At 43.5% G+C, this 26354-nt stretch overlaps 1 protein-coding gene across 2 annotated transcripts in view; it reads left to right on the top strand.

Annotated features, from left to right (window-relative positions):
- The window catches only part of PLPP1 (phospholipid phosphatase 1), a 133955-nt gene that overhangs the window by 25903 nt on the left and 81698 nt on the right, over nucleotides 1-26354 (top strand). The window contains exon 2 of one of the 2 annotated variants that reach the window (XM_074952558.1): nucleotides 23830-23981. The exons of the other annotated variant lie outside the window; for it this stretch is intronic. Within the exon in view, the coding sequence (XP_074808659.1) occupies nucleotides 23830-23981 (152 nt within the window). The remainder of the gene's footprint in view (nucleotides 1-23829; nucleotides 23982-26354) is intronic. 2 annotated transcript variants of the gene reach the window in all.

Genomic DNA, 26354 nt, shown 5'->3' with positions numbered 1-26354 from the left:
AGTTGCTGAGATCTCAGGGTGAGCTGAAGCTGGATAGCAGGGAGGAGGGGGCAGCAGAGAGTAGGATGGAACAGCTGATGCCCAGTGGGCCAAACGGAAGGCCCTCATGGGCAGCTCCAGCCCCTGTGATTCCCTGCTAGGTGGCACCTTTCCCTCCCCAGCCGCAGAGTATCCTGCAGGGGAGGGAGGGCACAGAAGCAGGTCAGCATGGGGATGCTGCAGCCAAGACTGGCGGGGACTGGAGCTGCCTGGACCCCAGCATGCAGCCCAAGCTGATTGGCAAGGCCATCCTTGGTTGGAGCTGGAGCCAGGTATCTGGGCCATCCTTACAGCAGGGTCCCCAGGTGCTGGGTAGGCACCTCATGAATATGAGCTGGGCACAGGTAGCAGGAGGCAGGGGTGGGATGGGTTCTGAGGGGAATCACACCTGCTCCTTGGCGTCTTTCCCAACTTCCCCCATTCTCCTCCTCTTCCTCCTTCCTTTCCTCAAGGAGTACTAAGGAGGCTCCTGCCGCCTGCAGCAATCTCCCTCCCTCCCTCCTTCCACTTTCAGGATCGTAAATCCTGATTACCCCAATGAGCATCGGGGACACACTGCTCATTCGGATAACCAAGGTTTTCGGTCAGTTGAAATTCAGATAAACTGACTTTATGTATACCTGGCATGATGGTGAAAAGAGGAGAAACGAACTGAAGTGCATCCCCAGCTGTGCACTTGATTGGACTAACAGTCTGCACACCATTCAAAAATCACCCATTGTGCCATCTTTGGCATGCATGCCATAAATTCTCAATCCCTGCCAAGTAGGCAAAGAATTGACTTGGTTTCACGAGAGAGCACACACCTGAAGAGCCCTTTGGCTTGCCAAAATTTGGACATTGCCTTATCTGGCACCCCAGAAAATGTTGTTTAATGCCATTGGTATTTTGCATTATTGAGATGGCTACTGTAGCCAGTTCTGGTACTACTTCAAAAAAGGATTTTGAGAAATTGGAAAAGGTTCAGAAAAGAACTAAAGGAATGACTCGAGGTCTGGAATACCTGTCTCAATGCAAGAGACTGATATTTTTGTTTAATCTATTTGCCCAAGAGAGGGTGAAAAGGTAGACAAGTGATGACTTGATTACTGCCTATAAACATCTACATGGGGATGAAGGCTTTTAATTTAGCAGACAAGGGCATAACATCCAATGGCTGGAACCTGAAGCTAGACAAATTTAGACTAGAAACAAGATGCAAAATTTTTAGTGAGGGTAATTTAACCACTGGAACAACTTACTAGGATATGGTGGACTGTATACTGAGTTACTTGTTGATGCAGGAATTGCTTGGTCAAGTCCTATATCAGTGTTAGTATAATCTGACTCCCTAGAATATCATAATGGTCCCTTATGGCCTCAAAGTAAGTGTGTGTGAAATTTTAGTTCGTACTGACATCGTTAGTGCTTTTTATGTAGTCTGTTGTAAAACTAGGCAACTAGATGAGTTGATGTACCCCCTGGAACACTTCTGCATACCCCTAGTTGAGAACCACTGAGCTACAAGACCTTGAGGCCTAGGGCCATGCAAACAGGCCCTTATAGGATCCTTTATGAGTAAGTCACTTCAGATAGCCAGTTCCAATAATCTGAGCCAGGGCTGTCCCTAGCTATTTTGGTGCCTACGCAGTCTTTCTCCTCCCCCTCCCCCCCTGCAGGGGGGCTGTGTGGGGCCCCAGGCCTCCGCAGGCGGGGTGGGGGGCTGGCCACTTCCTGCAGGAAGTGGCGTGACCCGGCCCCAGCCTGCTCTGCTCCTCTCCCCTGGCTCCCAGCCATGCCAGGGGAGTGGAGCAGGCTGGGGCTGGGTTACTCCACTTCCTGCAGGAAGTTGCCAGCCCCCCTCCCCCGCCGAGGCCTGGGGCCCCACACAGCCCCCACCTTTGGAGGCCTGGGGCCACAGGCTGCTCTGCTCCCCTGGCTCCCAGGCTTGGGGGGAGGAGGGATCCGCCCCTTGGCACTCGCTGGCAGCGTGGCTGGGAGCCAGGGGAGTGGAGCAGGCTGTGGCCGGGTCACTCCACTTACCATGCCATGAGTGCAGGGTTGGGCCTGGCTGCAATCTTCAGGGGAGTGGGGGCGGGGCTGGGGCAGAGCAGGGGTGGGAAGAGGCGGGACTGGGTCAGAGCAGTGGCGGGGGCTGGAGCAGCATGTAGCTGTGCAGGGCACCAGGAAATTTGGTGCCCCAAATTTCTTGGTGCCCTGTGCAGCTGCATGCTTTGCGTATGGGTAAGGATGGCCCTGATCTGAGCAGCTTATGTCCATGAGGTGCCTGCTATCATGTATCCAAGTAAGAGGAGCCTTTGACACCCTTTACATCCCTCATGTAAAGATTTATAGTTCTGCAAATGATGTCTGGCTCCATATTATCTAATAAATGTCTTGATGTCTGTCAGTATTCTTGTAACTTCTAGTAATAGAACAAATACACAGTAAAACAGCATCGCTGATGGCTTTCAAAGTCATTTTAAATATTGAAAGGTAACATTAATAACAGTTTCTTGTTTGTAAACAGTGGAAGTGTGAAGCATTTTTGAACAGTTAGGTATTTCAAAAGTGACAACTCTTTGTGGTGTGGTTGTTTCTCCTTTTTTTTCCCTCTTCTCCTTTGGATTTGGGCAGGTGGGTCTATTAAAGGTCTTGTAGTAGTTTAAAATTCTCCTTTGATTTGAAGGCACATAGAATGACATGTTTAAAATATGTAAAGTTTGGATGGTCGTGTAGCTTTTTGTCTGCTGCTTTTAAATTAAGATTTAGAGACCAGTTTTGCCAAGTCAAATAAGTGGCATGTTGTCTGTCTAAAGGGCATGTACTACCTTTGTTCCTTTGCCAACTTTAACATGCTAGGTATGAAGCTTAATGATACATATGGTAAGAGAGAACTTAATCAAAACACCTAAAGGGAACTTTCTGAAAATAATACTCTGACTCAACTCTTTTTTTTTTTCCAGCGAACTGTTGAGGTGCATGCTTTGGAGGCCTCTTTGTCAAGATCTGTGGGGAGATGCCTTCCTAGGCAAAGGCTCGTTATTCTGTAGTGTGGAACACTAAAAGTACATTGCATTTCTGCAAAATTAATATAAAATAGAACAGGTTTTCACACTTACTTTTTTTATTGTAAAACTGATTAACTTTCAAATAAAATCTAGCTGTCGCCCCGCTACTTGGAAAAGACTTAATAGCAATGTGCTGTAGTGAAGCCTCTTACTATCTAAATTTTCATTATATTGGCAGAACATGCCATTGCCACTGTACACACTTTGTCTATCAATATTTTATAGCTAGTTTAAACATGTTATAAATATCTTTAATGCTGTATCCTTTATCTTTTTGTGAATGAACAAACTTGGTAACGTGCAGAAGGTCAAGTATTAGTTCAAATAGCAATATTCTGTTAGGGACTTACAGTACACACACACCATCCCGTCCCGCAGGAAAACTTTTGTAAAAGAGTAACGAGCTTTCATATCTTACAGAACTTTGGTCGTGTGTCCCATTCTTCCCCCGCACAGTTCGCTATCTCCTGGGAAGCTTTCTGGGCAATGCTAGCAAGTTTCATAACCTAGCAATTTGAGCACATATTTCAAAACGATCATCAAATAGCCTCCATTACGTTTCAGATGAGAATGATTTATCGAAGTGTTTGAACTGTTGCACTTGTTAGCTGTTTTCTCAGAATGGGAAATCATGCCTTTACTATGCTCTGCCTAATGCAATTGAGATACTATAATATATTATCTCAAGTGCACATGACTCAATTGTTTTGATTAAAGGGTGATTAGAGTTTGTAAGAGGTAATTAAGTTTAGAGAAATAGTGGTGTTTGGGTGGGTTGGCTTTTTTTAATGTGCTTTATAATTGACAGTGGCTGGAGCAATGAGGGTAGTTTGTAGTACTAAATCTTGTAAATACCATGATTATACCTTTTTGCTTGAAGGTCAGGTTTACGGAGACGTATTCTCTCCATAGTTAAGGTTGCAGCACACTTCCATTATAGATAAAAGAAAAGGAGTACTTGTGGCACCTTAGAGACTTACCAATTTATGCATCCGATGAAGTGAGCTGTAGCTCACGAAAGCTTATGCTCAAATAAATTGGTTAGTCTCTAAGGTGCCACAAGTACTCCTTTTCTTTTTGCGAATACAGACTAACACGGCTGTTACTCTGAAACCTTCCATTATAGATGTAACTGAGGAAGAGAACTTAAATACCTTTTTCAAAGTTTACATATCTATTGACTTATATGGCATGTTGGCATTGCAATATTGATCAGCTCAAAGGTCCATCTAATTAATTATATTGGCTCCAACAATGGCCAGAGCCTGATGAAGGTGTTTGGAAACCTTACAGTGCACATATTAGGAAGAAGTTTGCGTAACTTGTCAGTTATTAGTTTATTTTCTGTCTTGAAGCTTGAAGATTAATACCAGTCTACACTGATGATCTCATCTGTATCTAGGTATCTGCGGCCTCGTTACATTGTGATAATGAATTCAGTAGCCTAATATATTATGCACTTAGTTTTGTTTTTATCAGGCCATGTCTATGCTACAAAATTGTCGACCTAACTTACATCTGTCAACAACCACCACAGTTATTAAATTGCTTGTGTGTACACTTGGCTCCTTGTATCAGCGATGAGTGTCCTCATTAGGAGTGCATGCATAGATTGTGTCGTCAGTGTGGGGCGTTGTGGGGAGGCTCCTGAAAGGCAGTAACAGTAGATGTATGCAATGCAACATCTACACAGATGCTGCGTTGACCTAATACATTGACTGATTGTGATGGTATGCTGCTTGGGGAGGTGTTGTTACTAAATTGGCTTAGAGAGGCACTTACCTCGGTGGGAGCCAAATTTAAGTGAATGAAGATACTTCTTCCATAGGTAGCTTATGTCCATCTATCTTGCGTTGACCTAACTGTTTAGTGTAGATCAGGCCTTAGGTCTGGTCTACACTGGGGGCAGGAGGGATTGATATAAGTTAATCAACTTCAGCTACGTGAATAACATAGCTCTACTCACCATGGTGTCTTCACTGCAGTGAGTCGACTGCTGACGCTCCCCCGTCGACTCCGCCTGCACCTCTCACTGCGGTGGAGTACAGGAGTAAATGGGAGAGCGCTCGGGAGTCTATTTATCACATCTGATCCGGCCGGTAGTATAGACGTACCCTGAGTCTTTTAAATATTTCCCTCCTTTGACTGCCTTTCTATGTCCCTTTTTTCTTTGCTCTATGGGAGAGGTAAATTGGCACTCCCATTTACTTCTTTAAACATTAATTACTTTATATACCTGTCATAGTCCCCTTATTTGTTGTTTCTTCTTGCTAAACAAGACTGGGTCTTCAGTCTTGCCCTTTGTATGGCAGTTCACCTCTCCCCCCGCCTTACCTCTAGTAATTTGCATCACTATAATTTAAGACTAGCACAGAGACAATAATGTGTTACAAGATTAAATAATTTTGCCACCTCACTGCTTACTTCACCCTAGCCCTCCCTCCCCCACTGGTCCTAGTATGGAGTATTGGGGCACCTTACCTTTTAACTTATTTTGTAATAATGAAAATTTACCGCATATTCTTAGTCTATCTTTGACTCTGCTAGTTATGTTAGGCTTCTCAAAGAGTGGAGGAAGTCTCGGTACAAATTCTTCAATTCTGTTTTCATTCCTAACACTTGCTCTAACTAAATCTTATTTAAGTAGGTGTCTCTTTTATCCAGCAACATGTATTTTAAAACAGGGCTTTTAGTCAGTGAAAGAATTCTGTACATGCAGTAGGCTAGGAAAGTTTGAAGGGGATGTGTTCACAGTAGCTGAATGCAACTTTCTGTAGTTTCTGGTGGAGAATGCACTTAGGTTTTGTCAAAGGAATATTTTTTTTAATTTAAATTTTCATAATGGGGAATCTTCTTGAAGACTGGAGAGAGTCCATATGTACTGTTATGAGTGATTTTTTTTTCATTTGTTTTAATTAGTAGGTACAGTATATATTGGCTGCCTCACAGTACTTCTTATTCTCATATCCACTGTAATACTTCATTCAGTTCTCGGCACCTAAGATGATTGATACCATAGTGATGGGTTTGTGGTACAAGAACCTGAATAGAATGATCAGGTTGGATTCAATAGAGTGGAAGGAAATCAGGAAGAGCAAGACCCAAAAATACACGTCATTTATCTCCCTGCTTCTCCTACCTCAGGAACCTTCAGAGAGACTTTTAAAAATCAAGTAAAGCTTGGTAGTAACCAAAAGAAGGTGAAATCATATAGCAGCTTGATTCCTGTCTATTGTACATTCTTGGATGGCTCTTCCAATGGAAGTGGTGGGAGCCCCATCCATAGGCAGAGTGCTTTGTTGAAATTGTTCTTAAAGCTGATAGCATACACTGCAGGGAACATATGTAGTATAGCGACAGGAGGATGGATTAATGTCCTAGACTCTTCCCTTTCTAAATTTGTATAAATCATAAAATGAGTTACTTGATCACTAAATTCAAGTGGAATGAGCTGAACATCTTAAAATTCATAAATATGAAATACTGACTTGCATACTGCAAGCTGGTATAGTGTGAAGGGATCTGAGTCAGTCCTGTTCTATAAAATGCTTTGGGGTACACACCTTTCACCCACCTGAGTTCTTTATTGTTGCTACAAATAGTGTATGTAATAGCTAGACAGAAACATGATTTCTTTGCCTCCCTACAGCTGCACATCAGAAGCAAGAGTGAATTCCCAGTACAGTCCTGTTTCATTGTTTGTTTACAAACCAATTTTTCTTAAAAGGAACATATGGGGGAGCTCTTTCTTTGTTGTGTATTACTTCACTTATGGGATTAGGTTGTTCTCTTCCTGCATTTCCAACTGTTCTTGCCTCAGCATCTCTTTCAGATCCTAGCTGTAGGCTTGCCACTATAGTGAGAGTGGTGTTTGACACTGCAGTCTACTCAGCATGCCACAATTTCCAGATTTTTGGTCTGTAGGACTTGAGGGTTTATGAAGCACTGCAAAACATCCAACTTTGCATGTTGAGGTAATGTCACTTCAGTAGAGCTTCTGTGATGAGTGTAGTTACAAGCAGAACATAGGGTTTGGGCTGAGGCCGAAGACTAAGCAGAAACTAGAGATCGAGAGAGATGCGGGAATGTCCAGGGCATAACACGTACAGCAGTAGCTGGCATAGATTTTAAATCTTGGAACAAAGTGACGTTAGGCCTGATCAGCACTAAAGTAAAAGCTGGACATCCTTGTGGAAGGGTAAGGTGGATTGTGGGGGACTGGGAGGAGGATGAAATGATCTGTTGGAAGTGAAACATTTTTAAATTATAAATCATCTTTACTCACATTGCAGACCAAAAGCAAAGCAGCAGCATTGCGAGGTGTGAATATCTCATTTTGATACCCTAGTTTAGTAAAACTACTTACAGGTCACTGATGGCAATCTAGATGACTGGCCAGAGATTCTCTGAAAGGAAAGAAGATTTTTATTGGGGAGCAGGGGGGCTTGGGGATGGAGGAGACAAGAACAAGTGAATAAAATCTACAGTGTTTAGCTAGGAGCAGGAGAAAGTGGAGGATGAACCAATGGACACTTCCTCCTTCTGCTCCTCCTTATTGACAAATGTCCCATACCTCATCACTCATCTTAGGGCATGGCTACACTTCGGAGTTAGAGCTCATTAAAGCAGCCCAATGCGCTCTAACTCACAACGCGTCCACACTGGCAAGGCACGTAGAGCGTTCTGACTCTGCGGCTAGAGCGCTCCTGGTACTCCACCTCAGCGAGTGGAATAATGTTTGATGCGCCACCGCTGGAGCGCCATGGCACCAGTGTGGATGCCCTGGTCTGTTAATGCGCTCTGATTAGCCTCCAGAAGTGTCCCACAGTGCCTGTTCTAGCCACTCTGGTCATCACTTTGAACTCTGCTGCCCTGCCCTCAGGTGACCAACCTTCAGACCTGCCCTTTAAATTCTCTGGGAATTTTGAAAATCCCCTTCCTGCTTGCTCAGCCAGGCATGGAGTGCTCTCAGTGAATCTTTTTCCAGGTGACCATGCCTCCACGCTCCAGGCAATCCCCAGTATGGAGTAATGGCGAGGTGCTGGACCTCATCAGTATTTGGGGGATGAAGCTGTCCAGTCCCAGCTGCGCTCCAGCTGTAGGACTTATGATACCTTTGGGCAGATATCAAGGGACAAGATGGAAAGGGGCCATGGCTGGGACGCACTGCAGTGCAGGGTTAAAGTGAAGGAGCTGCAGAATGCCTACCACAAAGCCTGCGAGGCAAACAGCCACTCTGGTGCTGCCCCCGCGACCTGCTGTTTTTACAAAGAGTTGGACATGATACTTGGGGGTGACCCCACCTTCACTCAGAGTACCGCCCTGGACACTCCAGAGCACAATCCAACAAGGCAGGAGAAGCAGGAGCAAAGTGAGACGGAGAGTGCTGAGGAGGAGGAAGACACCCTGGCATCCCTAGATGTATGCAGCCAGGAGCTGCTCTCAAGCTAGGAGGAAGGTAGCCAGTCACGGCAGGCGGTGCTTGGGGAAGGACAAACTCCAGAGGAGGCTCCTGGTAAGCGGCTTTTATTTTGGGAAGGAAGTTATTAGGTGCGGGCTCTTGGGGCAAGGAGGGTTAGGGCTGCATGCATGCCTAGATGCAGAATAGGGTGTTGATGTGCTCTCTCACATGGCAGTAATCGGCCTCAGTGATCTCTTCAAAGGTCTCATCAAGAACTTGCGCAAGCGCAGTGCTCAAGTTTTGTGGGAGAGCCACTGTAGTCCTTGTCCCAGTCAGGCTAACATGTCCATGCCACTGTGCCGTGAGGGGTGGGGGGGACCATTGCTGCACCACCATGGACACTTCAGAGCACACAGGCAAGCTGCATATGGGCCAGGGCAGAAGCCGCATTGTAGTAGAAGACCATCCCTTGCTTTCCAAGTCACCCTCAGCAGTGAGAGATCTTCCAGGACAATCTCCTATGGGAAAACGGTGGGACAGTGTTCAGTATAGGGGCCCCCTGCAGCTGTTGGTTCTCCCAAAGGCACAGAAACCCAGAGGACAGTACAGCCATGAAAGAATCAGTCCCCCTTGACCCTGTGCTTACTCACCATTTTGGGGCTCTTGGGTGTTATGTGCGCTCGCTTTATGACGGGCAAATTGTGCTATTGCGTAGACTGTACTTGCCTTCCTTAAGTACAGGGGAATCCATTGCTCTGTCTGGTGTGAACAATGCTGCCTCCGTTAAGTGTTGCATTTTGCCTTTACAGATGCAACCTTGAGATCTCAGCCGTCTGTGTTATCACTGGCCGAGAGGCTGCAAAGAATCAGGAAGAGGCCACGTAGAAGCAGAGAAGACATGGTGCATGAAGTCATGCAGCACTCCCTTCATGAAAATCAAAAAGTGCAGGAGTGGCGGGAGAGTGAAAGGAGGGTCTGCCAGCACAATGCGGATCGCTGGCACCAAAGCACAGAGCAGCTGATAAGCATCATGGAGCACCAGACGGACTCGATTCAGACATTACTGGTGGCTTTCAGCCTCAAATTGCTCCCTCAAGGCATCCCTAATCCTTGCAGCCCTGCGCTGGGCCCCTCTAATAGCCCTACTCTCTGGCTGTTCAGATTCAGCCTCCAGGTGTTTGAACCTCCAAGTTCCATGCCTGAGTGAATCTTTCACCCTTCCCTTCACAAACGTTACAGAGGGTACAGCACGCGGATATTACAGTGGGAATGCTGTTATTGGCCAGGTCCAGCTTCCCATTCAGAGTGCCAGCGGCCCTTTAATTGGCCAAAAGCACACTCCACAGTCATTCTGCAGCAGCACAGCCTGTTGTTGAACCGCTCCTTGCTGCTGTCAAGGTTCCCTGTGTAGGGTTTCATGAGCCACAGCATTGAAGGGTAAGCGGGGTCTCCAAGGCTCACAATGGGCATTTTGACTTCCCCTACGGCGATCTTCTGGTTCTGGGGGAAAAATTCCTGCTTGCAGCTTCCTGAACAGGCCAGTGTTCTGAAAGACACATGTGTCATGCACCTTTCCAGACCAGCCTGCGTTGATGTAAATGAAACGCCCACGGTGATCCACAAGCACCTGGAGAGCCATAGAGAAATACTCTTTCCGATTAATGTACTCAGGCTAGGTGGGCTAGTGCCAGAATTGGAATATGCGTCCCATCTATCACCCCTCCGCAGTTAGGGAAATCCATTTGTGCAAAGTCAGCCACAATGTCACGCATGTTACCCAGAGTCACGGTTCTTCTGAGCAGGATGCGATTAATGGCCCTGCAAACTTGCATCAACACGATCCCAACGGTCGACTTCCCCACTCCAAACTGGTTAGCGACTGATTGGTAACTCTCTGGAGTTGCCAGCTTCCAGATTGCAGTAGCCACCCGCTTCTCCACCATCAGGGCAGCTCTCAATCTCGTGTCCTTGTGCCGAAGGGTGGGGCGAGCTCCTCACACAGTCCCATGAAAGTGGCTTTTCTCATCCGAAAGTTCCGCAGCCACTGCTCGTCATCCCAGACTTGCATGACTATGTGATCCCACCACTCAGTGCTTGTTTCCTGAGCCCAAAAGCGCCGTTCCATGGTGGCGAGCATGTCCGTGAATGCCACAAGCAATCTCGTGTCGTATGTGTTAGTTGCATCGATGTCGTCGGAGTCTTCACTGTCACTTTGGATCTTAAGGAGTAACTAGACTGCCAAATGTGATGTGCTGGTGAGACTCGTCAGCATATTCCTCAGCAGTTCGGGCTCCATTCCCACAGACCGAAAGGGAAGACAGAGCGTGCAATACAAAACATGTTGAAAGATGGCGCCAGTTGGGGACGGAAGCAGAGGGATTGCTGGGATGCGAACCAATGCATCATGGGGCTTTGGGACAGGACCCAGAATGCCCCGCATCCCCTGCCCCCTTCCCACAAGCCACAGCGCCAGGATGGGAAGAGGTGCTCTGTGGGATAGCTGCCCACAATGCACCGCTCCCAATGCCACTGCAAGTGCCGCAAATGTGGACATGCCAGTGCACTTGCAGCTGTCAGTGTGGACAGACTGCAGCGCTTTCCCTCCCGCACTCTACGAAGGCTGGTTTAACTCAAAGCGCTTTACATTTGCAAGTGTAGCAATGCCCTTAGCCAAGTCCATATGCCTTCTGTACCCAGTATTCCTCCTTACTGTACTACTAAGAAAGAACCTGAAGTTAACTGCCTAGTTAAATTTTTTTTCCACTCCTTGCTCTTAGAGATTCTTAAATGACAAAATAATAAACAATAATAAACCTTAAGTAATGAAAAAGTCCATGTTTTGACAAGAAGTGTTAACTTCAAATAACCTCAACTTTGTACTGGAAAGCCCCTTTGAAATACCCAGGATGGCTTTCTTCTTCTCAGGACCAGAAGAAGCGAAATTCTGTTGACCAAGTGAATATGAATGCTAACATAACTTTCAAAAAGTGAGAAGGGATGAACAGCAAAAGATTATGATTTGGTTAAACTTGTCAAAATTAGTAGTAAAAACATTCTTTCATCCAGGGCTCTCTGAGCGCTACACAAACATGGGTACACAATGGATGTGCTTGCGGACCTGGCAAGCATAAATAAAGAACCTTCAAAGGTAAAAAATTGGATTTGTGCCTGGAGTGTTTCCTTTGGTTTATGTATGAAAGGTATTTGTGGGTTTCTAAAAATCTTTCTGCTTAATGTTTATATTAAATATTCAGATCTTCTTCTCCAGTCTAAGACCAGACTCATAAAATTATGACATTGGAGAAAGGGGACAAAAGATGAGTAGTTGAGAAGGAACATGATTCATAGGCCTTGTCTGTGGCTCAAATCGGGAAATTGCCATTATTGGTTACCAGCTGTGCAAACCATAGTGCAGATTTGTAAAGCTGCTGTTTTTTGCTGGTGGGAGTCAGTCACCCATAGTATGTGGTGGTGTTTTTGGTCTCCCTCCCACCCCCCATCTATAGAGGGGTTTACACCACTACAACTGTGGGCCTGTAGGTAGCATACTTTAAAACTCTAGTGTAGTTGTGGCAAGTTGTGCTTTTACGCTGTTAGCTGGATCGAGGTGAATTCTACAACATGCCCTGTCTATGTTGTCATTTAAAATTGCACTTGTTAAAATGTTGACCAACACTTTTTTAAAGTACACCTTTTTTCAAGTTAAATGGATGTCAGTGATTGATATCCGCAAAACCAGAAGAGAACGTTATTACAGAATTAACATTCGTGTGTGTGTGTGAGAGAGAATGTATCAGGTCTTTATAGTGGATGTATAAAGAATCTTGAGTTTGTGCCCTCTTTAGTTCTTTTACAAGTTACTTTTCTGGTATCCCGTTTGGATAGCAATTTCTCTTGCTCCTTGAAAATAGGTAGTCAAAAACTCTCTTACACACCAAACTTTTTTTTTTCTTTTAAAAATCCTCCTTAGCTGATTATATCTTCTAAGTAGCCTAGCACCTACTGACCCTGGCTGCAAGCAGTCTGTCACTGAGTATCTCATGATGACCTGAAGAAGAGCAGCAGCTGCTGCTGACAAGCACACATTGCCCTGTTGCTATATTGGGTACATGCTTCAGACTTTGGGCCTGGCAGTGGGTTCAAGCCAAAGACTTCTGCCTGCCAGACTCAATACTGATCAGGCTTACGTCTTCTAATCTCTTACGCTGCACCCTGACTCCTGACAAATCTGACGGAAGCCTCTGGTTTAGTACCTTGAGAGCTGTGAGAGGCCTTTGTAGTAAAGTGCATTGGCCTCCCAAAAAAACAGTAAGGCTATGGAGTACAGAAGGCTATGTTCAGGACTGTATTTCTTTTTAAAATCTTTTATTCTTCAAGCACTATGTGAATAACCGTGTTGGTTCGCTATAGACATCTTGCAGCTATTCATGCTTTGAGTAGCCTCTTTGGTTGCTGTTGCCTTGGCACATTGAGTTGGAAAGCTGAACAATTTGATAATTTAGCTGCCTATTTTTATATAGTGTGTTACTCAGCTATGGAGCTAATTTGCCTTTCAAATTCTGCCTCCTCTCTGCACAAGAGTTACTCATTAGACATGAACTGGGCTCTTAAGTTTATGCAGGTTAGAGAAGGGCTTTGAGCTCAGTAAAACTTGTTTTACTGTAGAGAGGCAGGTCATGAGAACTTTCCAGACTTGCAGAACATGTCTGCACTAGAAAAGCTTTGCAAAAAGGTCCCCCAGCCATTGCCACCAGTTCAGCTGGTATGGGTGGTAGCACCGACTGCAGACAAGGCTCTGGCAGCTACTGGTCTTTCCCATTCACTCAGTTAATCCTGTTGCAGCTGAACAAGTGTTAGGCCTGGTTCTGAGCTCTGCTTCTGAAATTTTCTAGTTTAGACACAGCCTTACATGCTGGGAGGAATAGAGGCCTTGTGCTTAAGGTACTGGAGAGAGAAACTGATTTATATATTATAGATATTCACTTTTTACCTCTGCCACAGGCTTAGTGTGTGGCAGTGGGCAAGTTACTTAAACTCTTTGCTTCAGTTCCCCATCTATAAAATGCCTCTAACTCAGAGTAGTGTTCACCAGATGCTTGGATTGTACAGTAGTGTGTGGGGTGGGGGTGGGGGGAGGCACTTGTACATAGATCATGAAGACTGAAACCCGTCCTGCAAATGAACCTCTTATTTGCTTAATGGCTGATCCTGCCTTTTGTCCTTGGAGGCAGATTTTTGGCTAACCCCTACAAGCTACTATTTAAACCCAATCCTTGCTTATAGTTGTGTTTTTGACCTCTCCTAGTCCCCCTCCCCCATATGGGTAAAAACCCAAGTTGTTGTTCTTCATCTATCTTCAGTTCTTTTCTTCCCCTTGCCTTTGATATTTTTTCCGCCTGGTTCTCTTTGACTTTGGAAGTAATTTTAATCGAGAAGAAAGTAGATGAACAGAGAGGCAAGCTGTAAGAACTTCTATTTTACCTTAGTTTTAAGTCTTCCCTATTCTACTAACTGTAGTGTCCAGTATGTGACTTCCTCCACTTACGATGTGACCCACACATGGCTAAATAGTACCCCAACATCAGCACTGACAACATTTTGAAGTATTTTTGCTTTGTTTCCACCAGCACTGCTGGAAAGAGACCCAGACCAGTTTTCATATGAAAAGACTCCTTCAATCTTCTGGACTATATAATGGAATGACTCTTGTGACTGCTATAGTCCTGATGTAGCACTGTCAGCATTACAACCTTGATCAGGTTATTTTCTAGACAGCAAAGGAGCTTTAAGAATCTTCCCAGGTGGAGACATGGAAGAGCAGCTGTCTGAAGTTTATAATGTCTATAAGGGTGGTGATCCGAGACATTAGGATCTCTTCTCGCTCCATTTAATAAGCACAAAAGGACATTTTGGTACTTTGACTACTTACTTCCATGTGCACTCATATTTTGAAGAAGCGTTGCTCCCTGAGAACACATTCAGTATCTTGACAAATATCCTCTGTGGTACAGAAGAGGAAGGCTATTCTTACAGTTTTTGATTTGATAACTGAGTTTGACCTGTGGTGTGCTTTCCACAGGAGACTTTCCCAAAAATTATCTAGAGTGCTGATTTGTGACTGGATTGATTACCTCTAGGTGCATTCACATTTTCTGCCATTGCATGGTGGGTATATTTGAAGTAGATTGGCACTGTACGTTTAGTAATTCAACATCTCATACCTTTTTTAAGACTTCAGATGGCTTCTCGTGTGCATTAGATAAGATTGTTTGTTTGAGCATTTAGTAGTAATGTGACATCTGAGCAATCACAGAGAGCTTATATTCCCCTAACACTGTAATAGTGAATACATGCTTACCACAGAAAGTGAGTATTCATTGCTGTAATGATGATGAAGGCTTGTGGTCCTCCAATTGATTTGCCCTTTCCTACTAATACCAATTTATGCTTGGATAGGTCTAGGTCTGCAGCACTGGGCTCCTCTGGGGAGAGGCATTAGCGTGCAGCTCGGAGCTGCCTGGGGAAGAGGCGGCACAGCTTGGGGAGCAGCACAGGAAAGGTTTTCAGGGAGCCAGTCAGAGCCTCAGTTCCCACAGTGCAGAGAGCCAGGGGCCTGAGCAGGCCGGGCAGCTCCCACCAGCTTCCAATCCACTGCCTCCTGGCAGGAGATAAGTTTTCAAACTGGGGGCTTGCCACCCCATTTTCCGCCCCCCCAGCTGTGTGCCCTGGGTTGTTGCCCCGCTCGCCTCACCCTGTTTACGGTCCTGGAAATTATGGTGATGGAGTATAATCAGGTCATGAAAAACTGATACCAGTAGCATAAAACCATCTTGATAAGGAAGTATCTTTGTTTTGGTTAATGTGACACTAAAGGGTAGAGAACTAACCAGAGGCAAATTCATAAAGCTAGGGCATCTAACTTACAAGTACAATTTAATTACCCTTCTGCTGACTGTACGTCTCATCCAGAAACTAGACCTTTTTATTCAGAGCATTCCTAGAATGTCTCCTTTTGCTGGAACATGTTAAAGGCAGGAAACAGTCCACGGCAACTTTCTTTACTTTTAATCTTCCTGTATGCTGGGAAAATTAGTTGTCTTGCAATAGATCATTGTATCTTTTTTTGGTAGACATTGCTATAAGTATATTTTAAAACTAAAAAAGTGAAGTTGAAGTTTTCAAAATAAAATAGAACTGTGTAAATATTTAGAACTTCCTCCACCAAAATGCAAGGTAGGATGAACCTAAAACTCCCTACTCATTGAGACAAAAATCAGTTTTCTTATCTAACTGTTTTTGAGATTGGTGCACTCAAGCTTGCATTTTTGGTTTCTACTGGGTGAGGTTGTACAGCACTAAACATGACAAAATGTGGGAAGGCTATGGGACTGTACAATATACCAGATGAGCCATTTTAACCATTCGACCATAAGGCGGAGGTAGTGGTGGTTAACTTTATTCAACTTAATTTTCCATACTGGATGAACATCTAAGGGGAGGAAGAATACATTGGTCCCTGTCTTCAAGCATAAAGGACATATGCAACAAAGTAGTGGTTACTAACCCATTAAATTTAATGTCACATGAAGAAATGGCTGGAAAGAATTGAGCAAAAGCTTTGAGAGGAGCTGAAGTATCAAATAAGTGACAACCAATTGGGATTTCTGCCAGGAAGGCCAGCAATGGATTAGTGTTTGCAGTCTGAATATTGCAGGAGAGTACAAGGAGAATCGAAAGGAATTGCACTTAGTGTTTGTGGATTGAGAGAGACCTTATGACAGGTTTGGGGTCGGGAAGGAATTTTCCTCCAGGGCAGATTGGAAGAGGCCCTGGAGGTTTTTTGCCTTCCTCTGTAGCATGGGGCACGGGTCGTTGAAGTCTTTAAACCATGATTTGAGGACTTCAGTAGCTCAGACATAGGTGAAAGGTTTTTCACAGGAGTGGGTGGGTGAGATTCTGTAGCCTGCATTGTGCAGGAGGTCAGACTAGATGATCATAATAGTCCCTTCTGACCTTAATATCTATGAATCTAGGTTTCCTAAAAAATTGTTATGGTGGTGCCTGTGGTGCAGTCTGCCTGAGACGTGTTCAGGCAATCATGGACATATGTGAGGGTAGCACAATAGTAGTGAGAAACAGCTATGGCTACAGTGAAGCCTGTGAAGACTGATCCTTTACGTAGACCTACCCTAATTTGTGAAATAATGCCTGTTTAGGGGGCTTATTCCTTCACCCACTTACTTCCCTGGTCCCTCTCACATGAACAGAGAGCAACAATACCTGAAGTCCAAAGGTGCAAACAATTCGATGTTTATTGGGGTGAACTTCCAGTAAGCATGAGTCCAGTTTCCTTCCTTAGTGTCCCCCTTCCCAGCTCTGACACCACAGAGCCTTACGCCTGTGTCCTTGTTCCCATTCCTGCCCTTAGCCAAACATGATTCCAATTTCCTTACTCCCATTCCCTGTTCCCATTTCCCCCTTAGCAAAACATGATTCCAATTTCCTTACTCCCATTCCCTGTTCCCATTTCCCCCTTTAGCAAAACATGATTCCCATTTCCCACCCCCCCCACCCACCCACACTTCCTGATTGTCTGCAGACTATATAGTAAAACTTGAGTTCTGCTTTGCTATACTTTAACCAATCATTTTCCTGAAATTTAACTAACCAATCCTAGGTTTCAGAGTAGCAGCCGTGTTAATCTGTTTTCGCAAAAAGAAAAGGAGTACTTGTGGCACCTTAGAGACTAACCAATTTATTTGAGCATAAGCTTTCGTGAGCTACAGCTCAAGCTTATGCTCAAATTGGTTAGCCTCTAAGGTGCCACAAGTACTCATTTTCTTTTAACCAATCCTAACATATTGTAACATGATTATGTAACCAATTCTATCCCAGCACCTTAATTAGTTTACACCCAGCAAAATTAATTATACAGCAGACAGAAACAATCACAGAACCAGACAGAGATTATACAGCAGACAGAAACAATCACAGAACCAGACAGAGATTATACAGACAAACAATAGGGAAATGGGGACTACAGTGATAGAACAAACACAGAAATGAGGATTTCACATCCCAGCTATTGATAAGTGAGTTCTTGCCAGACAGGATGCTAACAAACTAAGTTTCCTTTTACATTTTCTAGGCACTTCCCTTTCTCTGGAGGTGATAGGCATTATCAGGACAGGATTGTATTCCTAACAGCCCAATAGCAGCTTCTTTCAATGTGACTAGTTTGGAATGTGAGGATGCGACCGTTCGCTTCTCAGCTTATGGCTGCCTCTGCTGCGTAGCCAAAGGCCTTAGCCTAAGAACAGGGCCTCAGACTGTCACAGTAAGAGAAGACTCTTACACCGGCAGACAGTGATTTTGATTGTTTCTTTTATACCTCTATAACTAGTTAAGTGATAAGAATACACCTAAATTCTTAGAGTATAGGCCTTTACAGACAGGCCTGAATATCTATATCCTAACAATGCCTACCTTAACACAGGTTTCAGAGTTACAGCTGTGTTAGTCTGTATTCGCAAAAAGAAAAGGAGTACTTGTGGCACCTTAGAGACTAACCAATTTATTTGAGCATAAGCTTTCGTGAGCTACAGCTCACTTCATCGGATGCATTCAGTGGAAAATACCTCACCCACCTTGTATCTCTAACTTTGCTGTCTAGTTTGCATAGCATATTCTTATCACAAAACTGCTGTTGACTCCCTCTATTTACATAAGGTGCTCTCCATGAGGCTCCTAATATCCATATACCCATCATGGCTCAACAATGAACTGAGGTATTGAAATTGTGGTACAGATTTTAACACTATACCATCTAGTTTTACTGGTTCCTCATTGTCCCTCTCAATGAAGTATTGCATATATTCAGTTTTTTGTCAGCTGATTTGTAAGTCATTCTAATGTAGACCTCCATAGCTCTAGGTCCCTTTCCAGTTATCTTCACAGCACAACAATGTCATCAGCAAAAAGCATGCTCCATGGAGCCTGTCCCCTAAACTTCAATGAGCACACTGCTGCGGCCCAGCTCAGCTGTGTGCTAAAGGCCGCCTGCGTGGTGGGGGCCTGGCGTTCAGGGTTAGGGTCCGGGCTGCCACTGCCCTGCCACTGTGGCACAGGAAAGACACTGTGAGCCGCATATGCAGCTTACAATAATAAATAAGTTTGAGAACCACTGTGCTAAACAATCTGCTCGTTGTGACACTGTAAGTTTCCCAGAGTTGAAGAAGAGTTCTGTAGAGACTGTGTAAGCTCAAAAGCTTGTCTCTCACCAACGAAAGTTGGTGCAATAAAAGATGTTGCCTCACCCACCTTGTATCGTATCCTGAAACTGACACTGCTACAACACTGCAAAAAGAGCAGAGTACAAGATGATTAGACCTGCCATAACGTGTGGGTTGGAATGCTGGCCAATGAGGAAGAGAGAACAACTACTTCATGTTACCACAATGAGAGTGCTTAGGTGGACGCTGGGTAAGACCAGCTGGTCAGCTAGGCAATTAAATGGTATGAGCCATGATGCTGATACTCCCTCAGTTTTTCTGTGATGGGGGAGGGGTGTAGTATGTGAGATGATGAGATACGGTGGCCAGAGAGGACAGAGACCACAAGGACGGTGTAGGGAAAAAAGTAGTTTGAGATGCTGAAGGAGGAAATGAAGAAGGCTGGTGTCCGCTTGGAAGCCACACTTGACATATGTGGAGATGAACAAGAGCCACCAACTCTGATTTGATGTGACAAGGCAAAGAAGATTTGGATGAGTTTCTGCATGTGTTTTCTCAGTGTCTGGAAGAATTGCTTATTAAAAATTAAATGACCTTCAGATACTGACAACTCTTGTTCCTTAGAACTCTTGTTTGGAACAGATTACTCCGTAGTTGATCTAACTTGGGTGTCATAGCACTCCACTCGTAGGTTTTGATATCACACAATGCCACATGTGGTGGTTTGGTGCTTCATGTTTTCTCTGTGGTGGCTTTTATGCCAAAGGATTTTGACTGTCTCAAAATGTTTATATAAACAGGAAATATTTCATTTGCCACTGCAATGCAACTACTTCTGGGTTGAAATAGCTGCTGTTTGAGAGACAGCCATGCTGTGTTGTCTTTCCTGGACAAAAAGTGAATAGTGTATCAAATTACAGCTACATGGGAAATCTTAATCAGACACCACTCTCCTTGAAAAAGTGTCATAACCCATTCAGTGTCCCCAGATAATAGTCAGGGCTAGGGCTTTCCCTCTCAGCTGAAAGGCAGCACCTTCAGTAGTGTTCTCCTAACACCCCCATAACCTTTTACTGAAAGGGCAGAATACTAATTAAAGGTCCTCAATGGAGAATTGACCAGGCTTTGTGCCACCTAAGGTCTGATATATGTGCCTCCCATGATGGTATGGCTTCAGACAATTAAAATTAAAGTACTCTTAACATGACGAGGATAAAAATACACTAACACTTAATAAATTAACTTACAGGACCTAGTCCTCGTTATCTGCTCTTTATTTTAATAGCACCCAAAAGTGTGCTTACATCTCCTAATATGGATAAGCTTACAAAGAAAGGGCCATATCCTGGAGATACTTATGTACTTGAATAAATAGACATGCGCAAATCTTAAGGGATTGTTGGTGTGAATAAAATAACTTTCATGCATATTCTATGTATGATCAGGGTGTAACTGCAGATAAGATATGAGAGGAGGGAGGCGTCAGGAAAAAGAGAAACATCCAGTAAGACTGTCTGGGTCCACAGTTACTAGTGCACAGCATGACGAAGCGCGCAAAAAAAAAGGGGGGGGGCACACAATGAATAATTGCCTACAAGAAACTTGCCTTGGCAAAGTGGGCTCTTGAGGAGGGAGTATAGCTTTGGAGACTGCCTCAAGGAGGATGTTCATACATAGGCTGTGACAATGAAAAGAATGAAAATGACTCTGGGAGAAGTGACCAAATGGTGCATTCTGGCTGCCCTCCTAGATGGGATGTAGAGCGTGTGGGTGGGCATACAGAAAGATCAAAGCGCATCTGTAGAGAGATTTTGTTTCATAGGGACCCGAAAATGGTGACACGAAGCTTGCACGTAACACATTGGCTCCCCCTTTTCCATTGCAGCAATTCGAAGGGATTTGTGTATGATGGTGATGGCAAATACAGTCTGTCTGCATTTGAGTTTGTAATCCCCTTAACTTGGAGTTTGATTTTTGTCTCCCTTCTCATTAACTCCTACAAATCATTCTGGGGGCAGGGATGTATTCTAATGAAGCTAAACAGGTAGTAAATTCCACTGAATCTTGTTGGGTTTTGGTTGCATCAAGAAAACTAGAGCATCTGTAACATGTTAATAGCTGTATTTGTCCCAGGAGATGAGACAAAGTTGATGATAATGTAATGTCTTTTACTGAATCAACTTGCATTGGTGGAATGGACAAATTTTTGAGCTCTTTCTCAGGTCTGGAGAAAGTAGCTAGAACATGATTAACTGCATGCTCATCCTGTTAAGTCTTACACCTGTGCTCTGTTACATTTTAATCTATGCTGTACCTTCTCTTAGGGTTTTGCACACTTGTCACTTTCAGCTGCTAGTCACTAACAAAAACAATGAGTTCAACATGGCTCATGGCCCATAAGCAAGTTAGTTTTTTGTGAAGGGTAGTGCATGGTGGAAAGTTCAAGGCAATAGTGATAGAAAAATCTGACCTGAGATTGCTGAGTGGTGGTGGTGATGTATAGCAGTAGGTGCATATGATCTAAGCTTTTACCTTTTGGAAGGCCTGGTTTGAAATATTAACAAATAGCTGATGCTTCAAAGACCAACCTTTCACCCTGGCAATACAGCTAGCCAAATGTACAATTCTGTATGCAGGCCTGGAGATTAAGTTTTCCCCTGTGACCTCCAGGTTTATATCTTGAATTATGTGGAGGAGACCAAAAATAAATCTGCCTATAAGCAACCTGACTTATACCTTTTTCTTTAGCTAATGAGATTGCTATTCTACTGCATCCTCGATCAGTTTTTGTTTAGAGCAGCAAAGATCCGGGGGTGGTCCCTAGGTTGCATCCATACACTTGCTGTGCTGGTGATCTAGGCGATCCCAGGATAGCTGTTGGTTATAGACAAAATATCTATCCTTCTAAAATGCAGCTCTTCACTAAATCTCTGGGATGCATAGAGAAGATGAAATGGCACAGTTATTTCTCTTTTGGTATATATTCTTATCTTAGACTTCGGGTTTGATATAATTAGGGGTAAAAGGGTGGGGGGGGGAGGGAAGATCATGGTTTTGAATAATAATGATGTAGTTAGTGGGGAGGCAAGAGGCTTGGTCTTTGACCATGTTGGCTTACAGTTACGACTTGAGTGCTTGATTTAGTATTTGTCTCAATGCCATTATTTGCTTGAATCTTGCGGGTGTTTCCTGTTGGCTGGAGTACTGATAAGAAGCTCAGTGTTATACAGAACATGCACTAGACAATGTCCCATAGCTTTGTTAGGATGCTTGGATACCACTGTGATAAGCACAGAACTACTTAGTGAGGTAGATGGAAAGACATTATTTCAGACAGACCTCTTTAAAGCGATACTTTTTTTAGCATCAACGTTCAGGAATATGTTCATTATCCATATCCTTCCTTGTGGGTTTTCTTTTTTTTTGGCTTGTCTGTTCTCATAAGCAGCACTTTCCTCTGTAACCTGCATGAGGGGCTGTAGTTTGTTGCAGTGAGCAAAATTCTTAAATCAATATATTGGCCACCAAAAACAAATATTCTTCACTATGAACTTAATGACTTCTCTGTGGGGCCTCTCTAGCACAAAGTAAAGGGGGGGGGGGAGGAGGAGGCTTCCAATCTTCTACCCCCAGCCACATAACGTTGCTCTCTTTCAATTTTCTGTTCTCATTGTCTTTTCCCATTCCTCTTCTGCCCCTCCTATGCCTACCTGCTGGTGATGTCAGGTTCCTCCTTCTGGGCCCTTACAGAGGGATTGGAGGTTCCTTCCCCTTCTCACAGAGGAGGGATGTTTCTCTTGGCAGGGGTAGCAAAGTTCTTCCTCCTCTGACTGGGAGATGTCTGACAGAAAATTCCCTCCACTTCTTCATTCCTCCATGGTGAGGGGACTGAAGGTCAGGATTGCTGCTGACATGATCTGTTGTCTCATGCTAGATCAGAACATCTTTTATAAGTGCTGCTTGGAGTCTTAGTCACAGCTTTGTACTGAGAAACATCCAAAATGGAGCACGGAATGAAGTGCTCTCACCGCACCAACTGGGGAGTCACTAGGCCTTCACGTGGGACCGGGGAAGGGGGAGAATTAACCTCCTTCTATTTTTCATTTGTCCAGTTTTAGTTTCATTTTTAATTTCCATCAACTTAATCTCTTCTCTCTCCTGCCACTCCCAAATTCCAATACATCCAGTTTTGGGGTTTATTTCACTACTTGCTATTTTACATACTGCAATAAGAAATAGTTTATACCCCTAGACAGCTAAAGAGGGACTAACGTGACTTAGTATTCTTGAGTTTGAGTTTGAAGTACTCCTATTCTGAACCTCTGTAGAGCCAGCTGATCAAAGAACTAAACCTAGTAAAAATGCCATCCCGGGTTTTTGATGTGACTGCCTAAGCTTCTGCACACCTCTGACCAGGCAATGTCTGTAGCTCATATAGTGATTAAGGTCATTTAAAGGTGTTCTTTAAAAAATGTGGGTGGGGAATAAAAGTTGATTCCTGAAGGCTTACAGCACAGACCGTGACCATGTTTGTTCCAGGGCTCTATCCAGTATGCATGAATTGAGGAAAGCATTCTTCCCTCCTTCCCCCCCCCCCCTCCCCCAACTGCTTTACCTCCCCTCAACCTCCCTGCCTTGGTGAAAATAAAATGAAACAAAATTTGCACTCTCTGGAGTTAGGGAGCTGGCCAGAGAATAAAGGGCCAGTTGTGCCTTGCTTAAAAGTAAGATCAGGGCAGAAGAGGCACACTGGACAACTTAAGATGTCTCAAAACTGTTTAAAGAGTCCTATTTTTGGAATATTTTATACTAGATACACAGCCAGTGCACAGCTGAGGGTGGAAGGAAATTCTGATTATTCAGTCCTTCTCTGCGCTTATGAACATGTACTGTGGCGATCTTCAGCTAAGGGCCATGAAGCCTAGAAAGCAGCCTGTGGTTAAACAATTTAAAAACAAACAAACCTATAACCTTCTGACTTGCTGCATGTTTGCTCTTTCCTTTTGAGCACTTATTTCTCTCTGATGGAAAATGCTTGCAGATAGTCTTTCTGATTTAAATTTCTGAATTTTCCTGTGTAATATTTTAATTTTATTCCTTTTGCTAGCGGGCCTGCCTTTTGCAATTCTCACTGCGAGGCATATCCCCTTCCAGAGAGGAGTTTTCTGTAATGATGAATCCATCCAGTACCCTATCAAAGATGACACCATTTCTTATCCATTGTTAGCAGGAATAATTGTTCCTTTCAATGTAATCGTTGTAAGTTAAACCTATTTTTCTCCATTACATTCAATTTAAGTAGGTGGGAGTGGGGGTGTATGAATGATTTACTACTAGATTAATACATTGGTAAAGCAGTGCATTCTTCTTAAAAACGAGGATAAACCCCACTGTCCTTACTCCAAGTGGAGTTAGAGTAACGTAAGTGGTGTTTGGGTCAGGGTACCTAAAGGAATTTATTAATTGGGGCTAATAAGAAACCTACCAGAGAGCAAACATGTTGGTATGACAGTGACATACATATTTTGATTATAGATGTCTTATTCACATTGCAGGCATTGCGGGACTAATGTCTCCTTTTCATAGTTGCGAATATACATGTTAAACCAGAAAGTAAAATGTACTGCAACTTTGTATGTTATCTGAGAGTGTCTCTAAAATATCAGAGCTTGAGGCAACCGCTTCAATTTAAGTAATAATTTGCCACCCAGTGGTCTGATGCTTCTACATAGAGAAACAAAGCTGTAAATTCTGACTTCTGAAGAGTAAAACACAGTGGCTACCAGTCAGAATTGATTGCAAACAGTAGCTTGTAGAATAGTTATAACTTAATTTACACCAAATAAGCAGGATGGGTGAATAAGAGTGGGTTCTTCAAGTACTATTACATTTGGTATTTTGTTTACATCAAGGGTAAAATTTGGCTTGATGCAAAAGACTACCATCAGCATAAATAGTTATAACCCTGGTTATAGTTAACGCTGCCTGCACTAGAAGCAGTTCAAGGCTTTTAACAGTTTTAAAGCAAGGCTCATGGAACTCCCTTAAATTTTTTGTCCAGCTTAAATGTGGCTGTGTAGTCGCAGCACCAGCTCTGGGAGAGAGCTCTCCCAGCGTTGTAAAAAAAACCCACCCTTACGAGGGGAGTAGCTCCCAGTGCTGAGAGCACTATCTACACTGCCACTTTACAGCGCTGAAACTTGCAGCGCTCAGGGGTGTGTTTTTTCACACCCCTGAGCGAGAAAGTTGCAGCACTGTAAAGTGGCAGTGTAGACAAGGTCTTAACAATTGACTGAACGAGAAGTAGGACTGAGTGGACTTGTAGGCTCTAACGTTGTACATTGTTGTGTTTTTGAGTGCAGTTATGTAACCAAAAAATCTACCTTTCTAAGTTACACTTTCACGATAAAGAGATTACACTACAGAACTTGTATGAGGTGAATTGAAAAATACTATTTCTTTTATCATTTTTACAGTGCAAATATTTGTAATAAAAATAAGATAAAGTGAGCACGGTACACATTGTATTCTGTAAAAAGAAAAGGAGTACTTGTGGTACCTTAGAGACTAACAAATTTATTTGAGCATAAGCTTTCGTGAGCTACAGCTCACTTCATCGGATGCTTAAGCTCAAATAACATTTGTTAGTCTCTAAGGTGCCACAAGTACTCCTTTTCTTTTTTCGAATACAGGCTAACACGGCTGCTACTCTGGAACATTGTATTCTGTGTTGTAATAGAAATCAATATATTTGAAAATGTAGAAAAACATCCAAAAATATTTTAATAAATTTCAACTGGTATTCCATTGTTTAACAGTGCGATTAATCGTGATAAATTTTTTTGAGCTCATCATGTGAGTTAACTGTAATTGATGGACAGCTGTAGCCTTTTGGTCCTTTGTAAAGCACAAGTATGTTCTTGAAATGCTTGAATTAAAAACTGCATATGTTTGAGGGTGCTCTAAATTAAAATCTGAAAGGGTATAGATAAATATAAAGCTTAGAATTGTGAAAATCACTTTTTTTGAGTGGATAAATTGTTAAAGGTAAAAGGGACCATTATGATGATTTTAGTTTTTTAGCGTACATAACAGAGTCCCGCATAAAACTTTACTTTTAGTTGCACCAGCACATTATTTTTTTGGTAGTATAAAGATCTCCTCCAATCTTCATCTTTAAGATAAATGTCAGAGCTGGGACTAGTGGCCAGGTTTGCCATCTTCCAGTCCAGCACCTTATCACCTGGACCTTTCCTGCTGCTCTAGAAGCACACCTTTTGAGGATGGGACCACTCCATGCTTAACTTTAAGCATGTGCATTTGTGGGAGGTTTTGTGGGGGGAGGGGAGGGAGCCCCTTGATGAGAAGGACTTCTGGACACTGATAAAACATCATTTCTGGCAAACTTGTAAAGTAGCAGGTTTTTTCTGATCCACTTTCTAGTGATGTCAGCAGCCATCTTATAAGGGGGTGAACAACTTCCCACCAGATTGTTTTTTTTTTTTTTAAACCGGCTTAGCAGGAGGAAGCACTAATGTTATAACCAAATTATGGTGTCTTGGCTTTTTTCTGGTTCTGTTAATTTCTCCTCAGACTGTGTATACCATTTTACTAAAGGAGGAAAGTGGTTCC

The sequence above is a fragment of the Natator depressus genome, chromosome 5 (genome assembly GCF_965152275.1).
Source record: "Natator depressus isolate rNatDep1 chromosome 5, rNatDep2.hap1, whole genome shotgun sequence".
NCBI classification, from domain to species: domain Eukaryota; kingdom Metazoa; phylum Chordata; order Testudines; family Cheloniidae; genus Natator; species Natator depressus.
The sequence above is the reverse complement of the archived record's forward strand: the minus strand, read 5'-3'. Positions and strand labels throughout refer to the sequence as shown.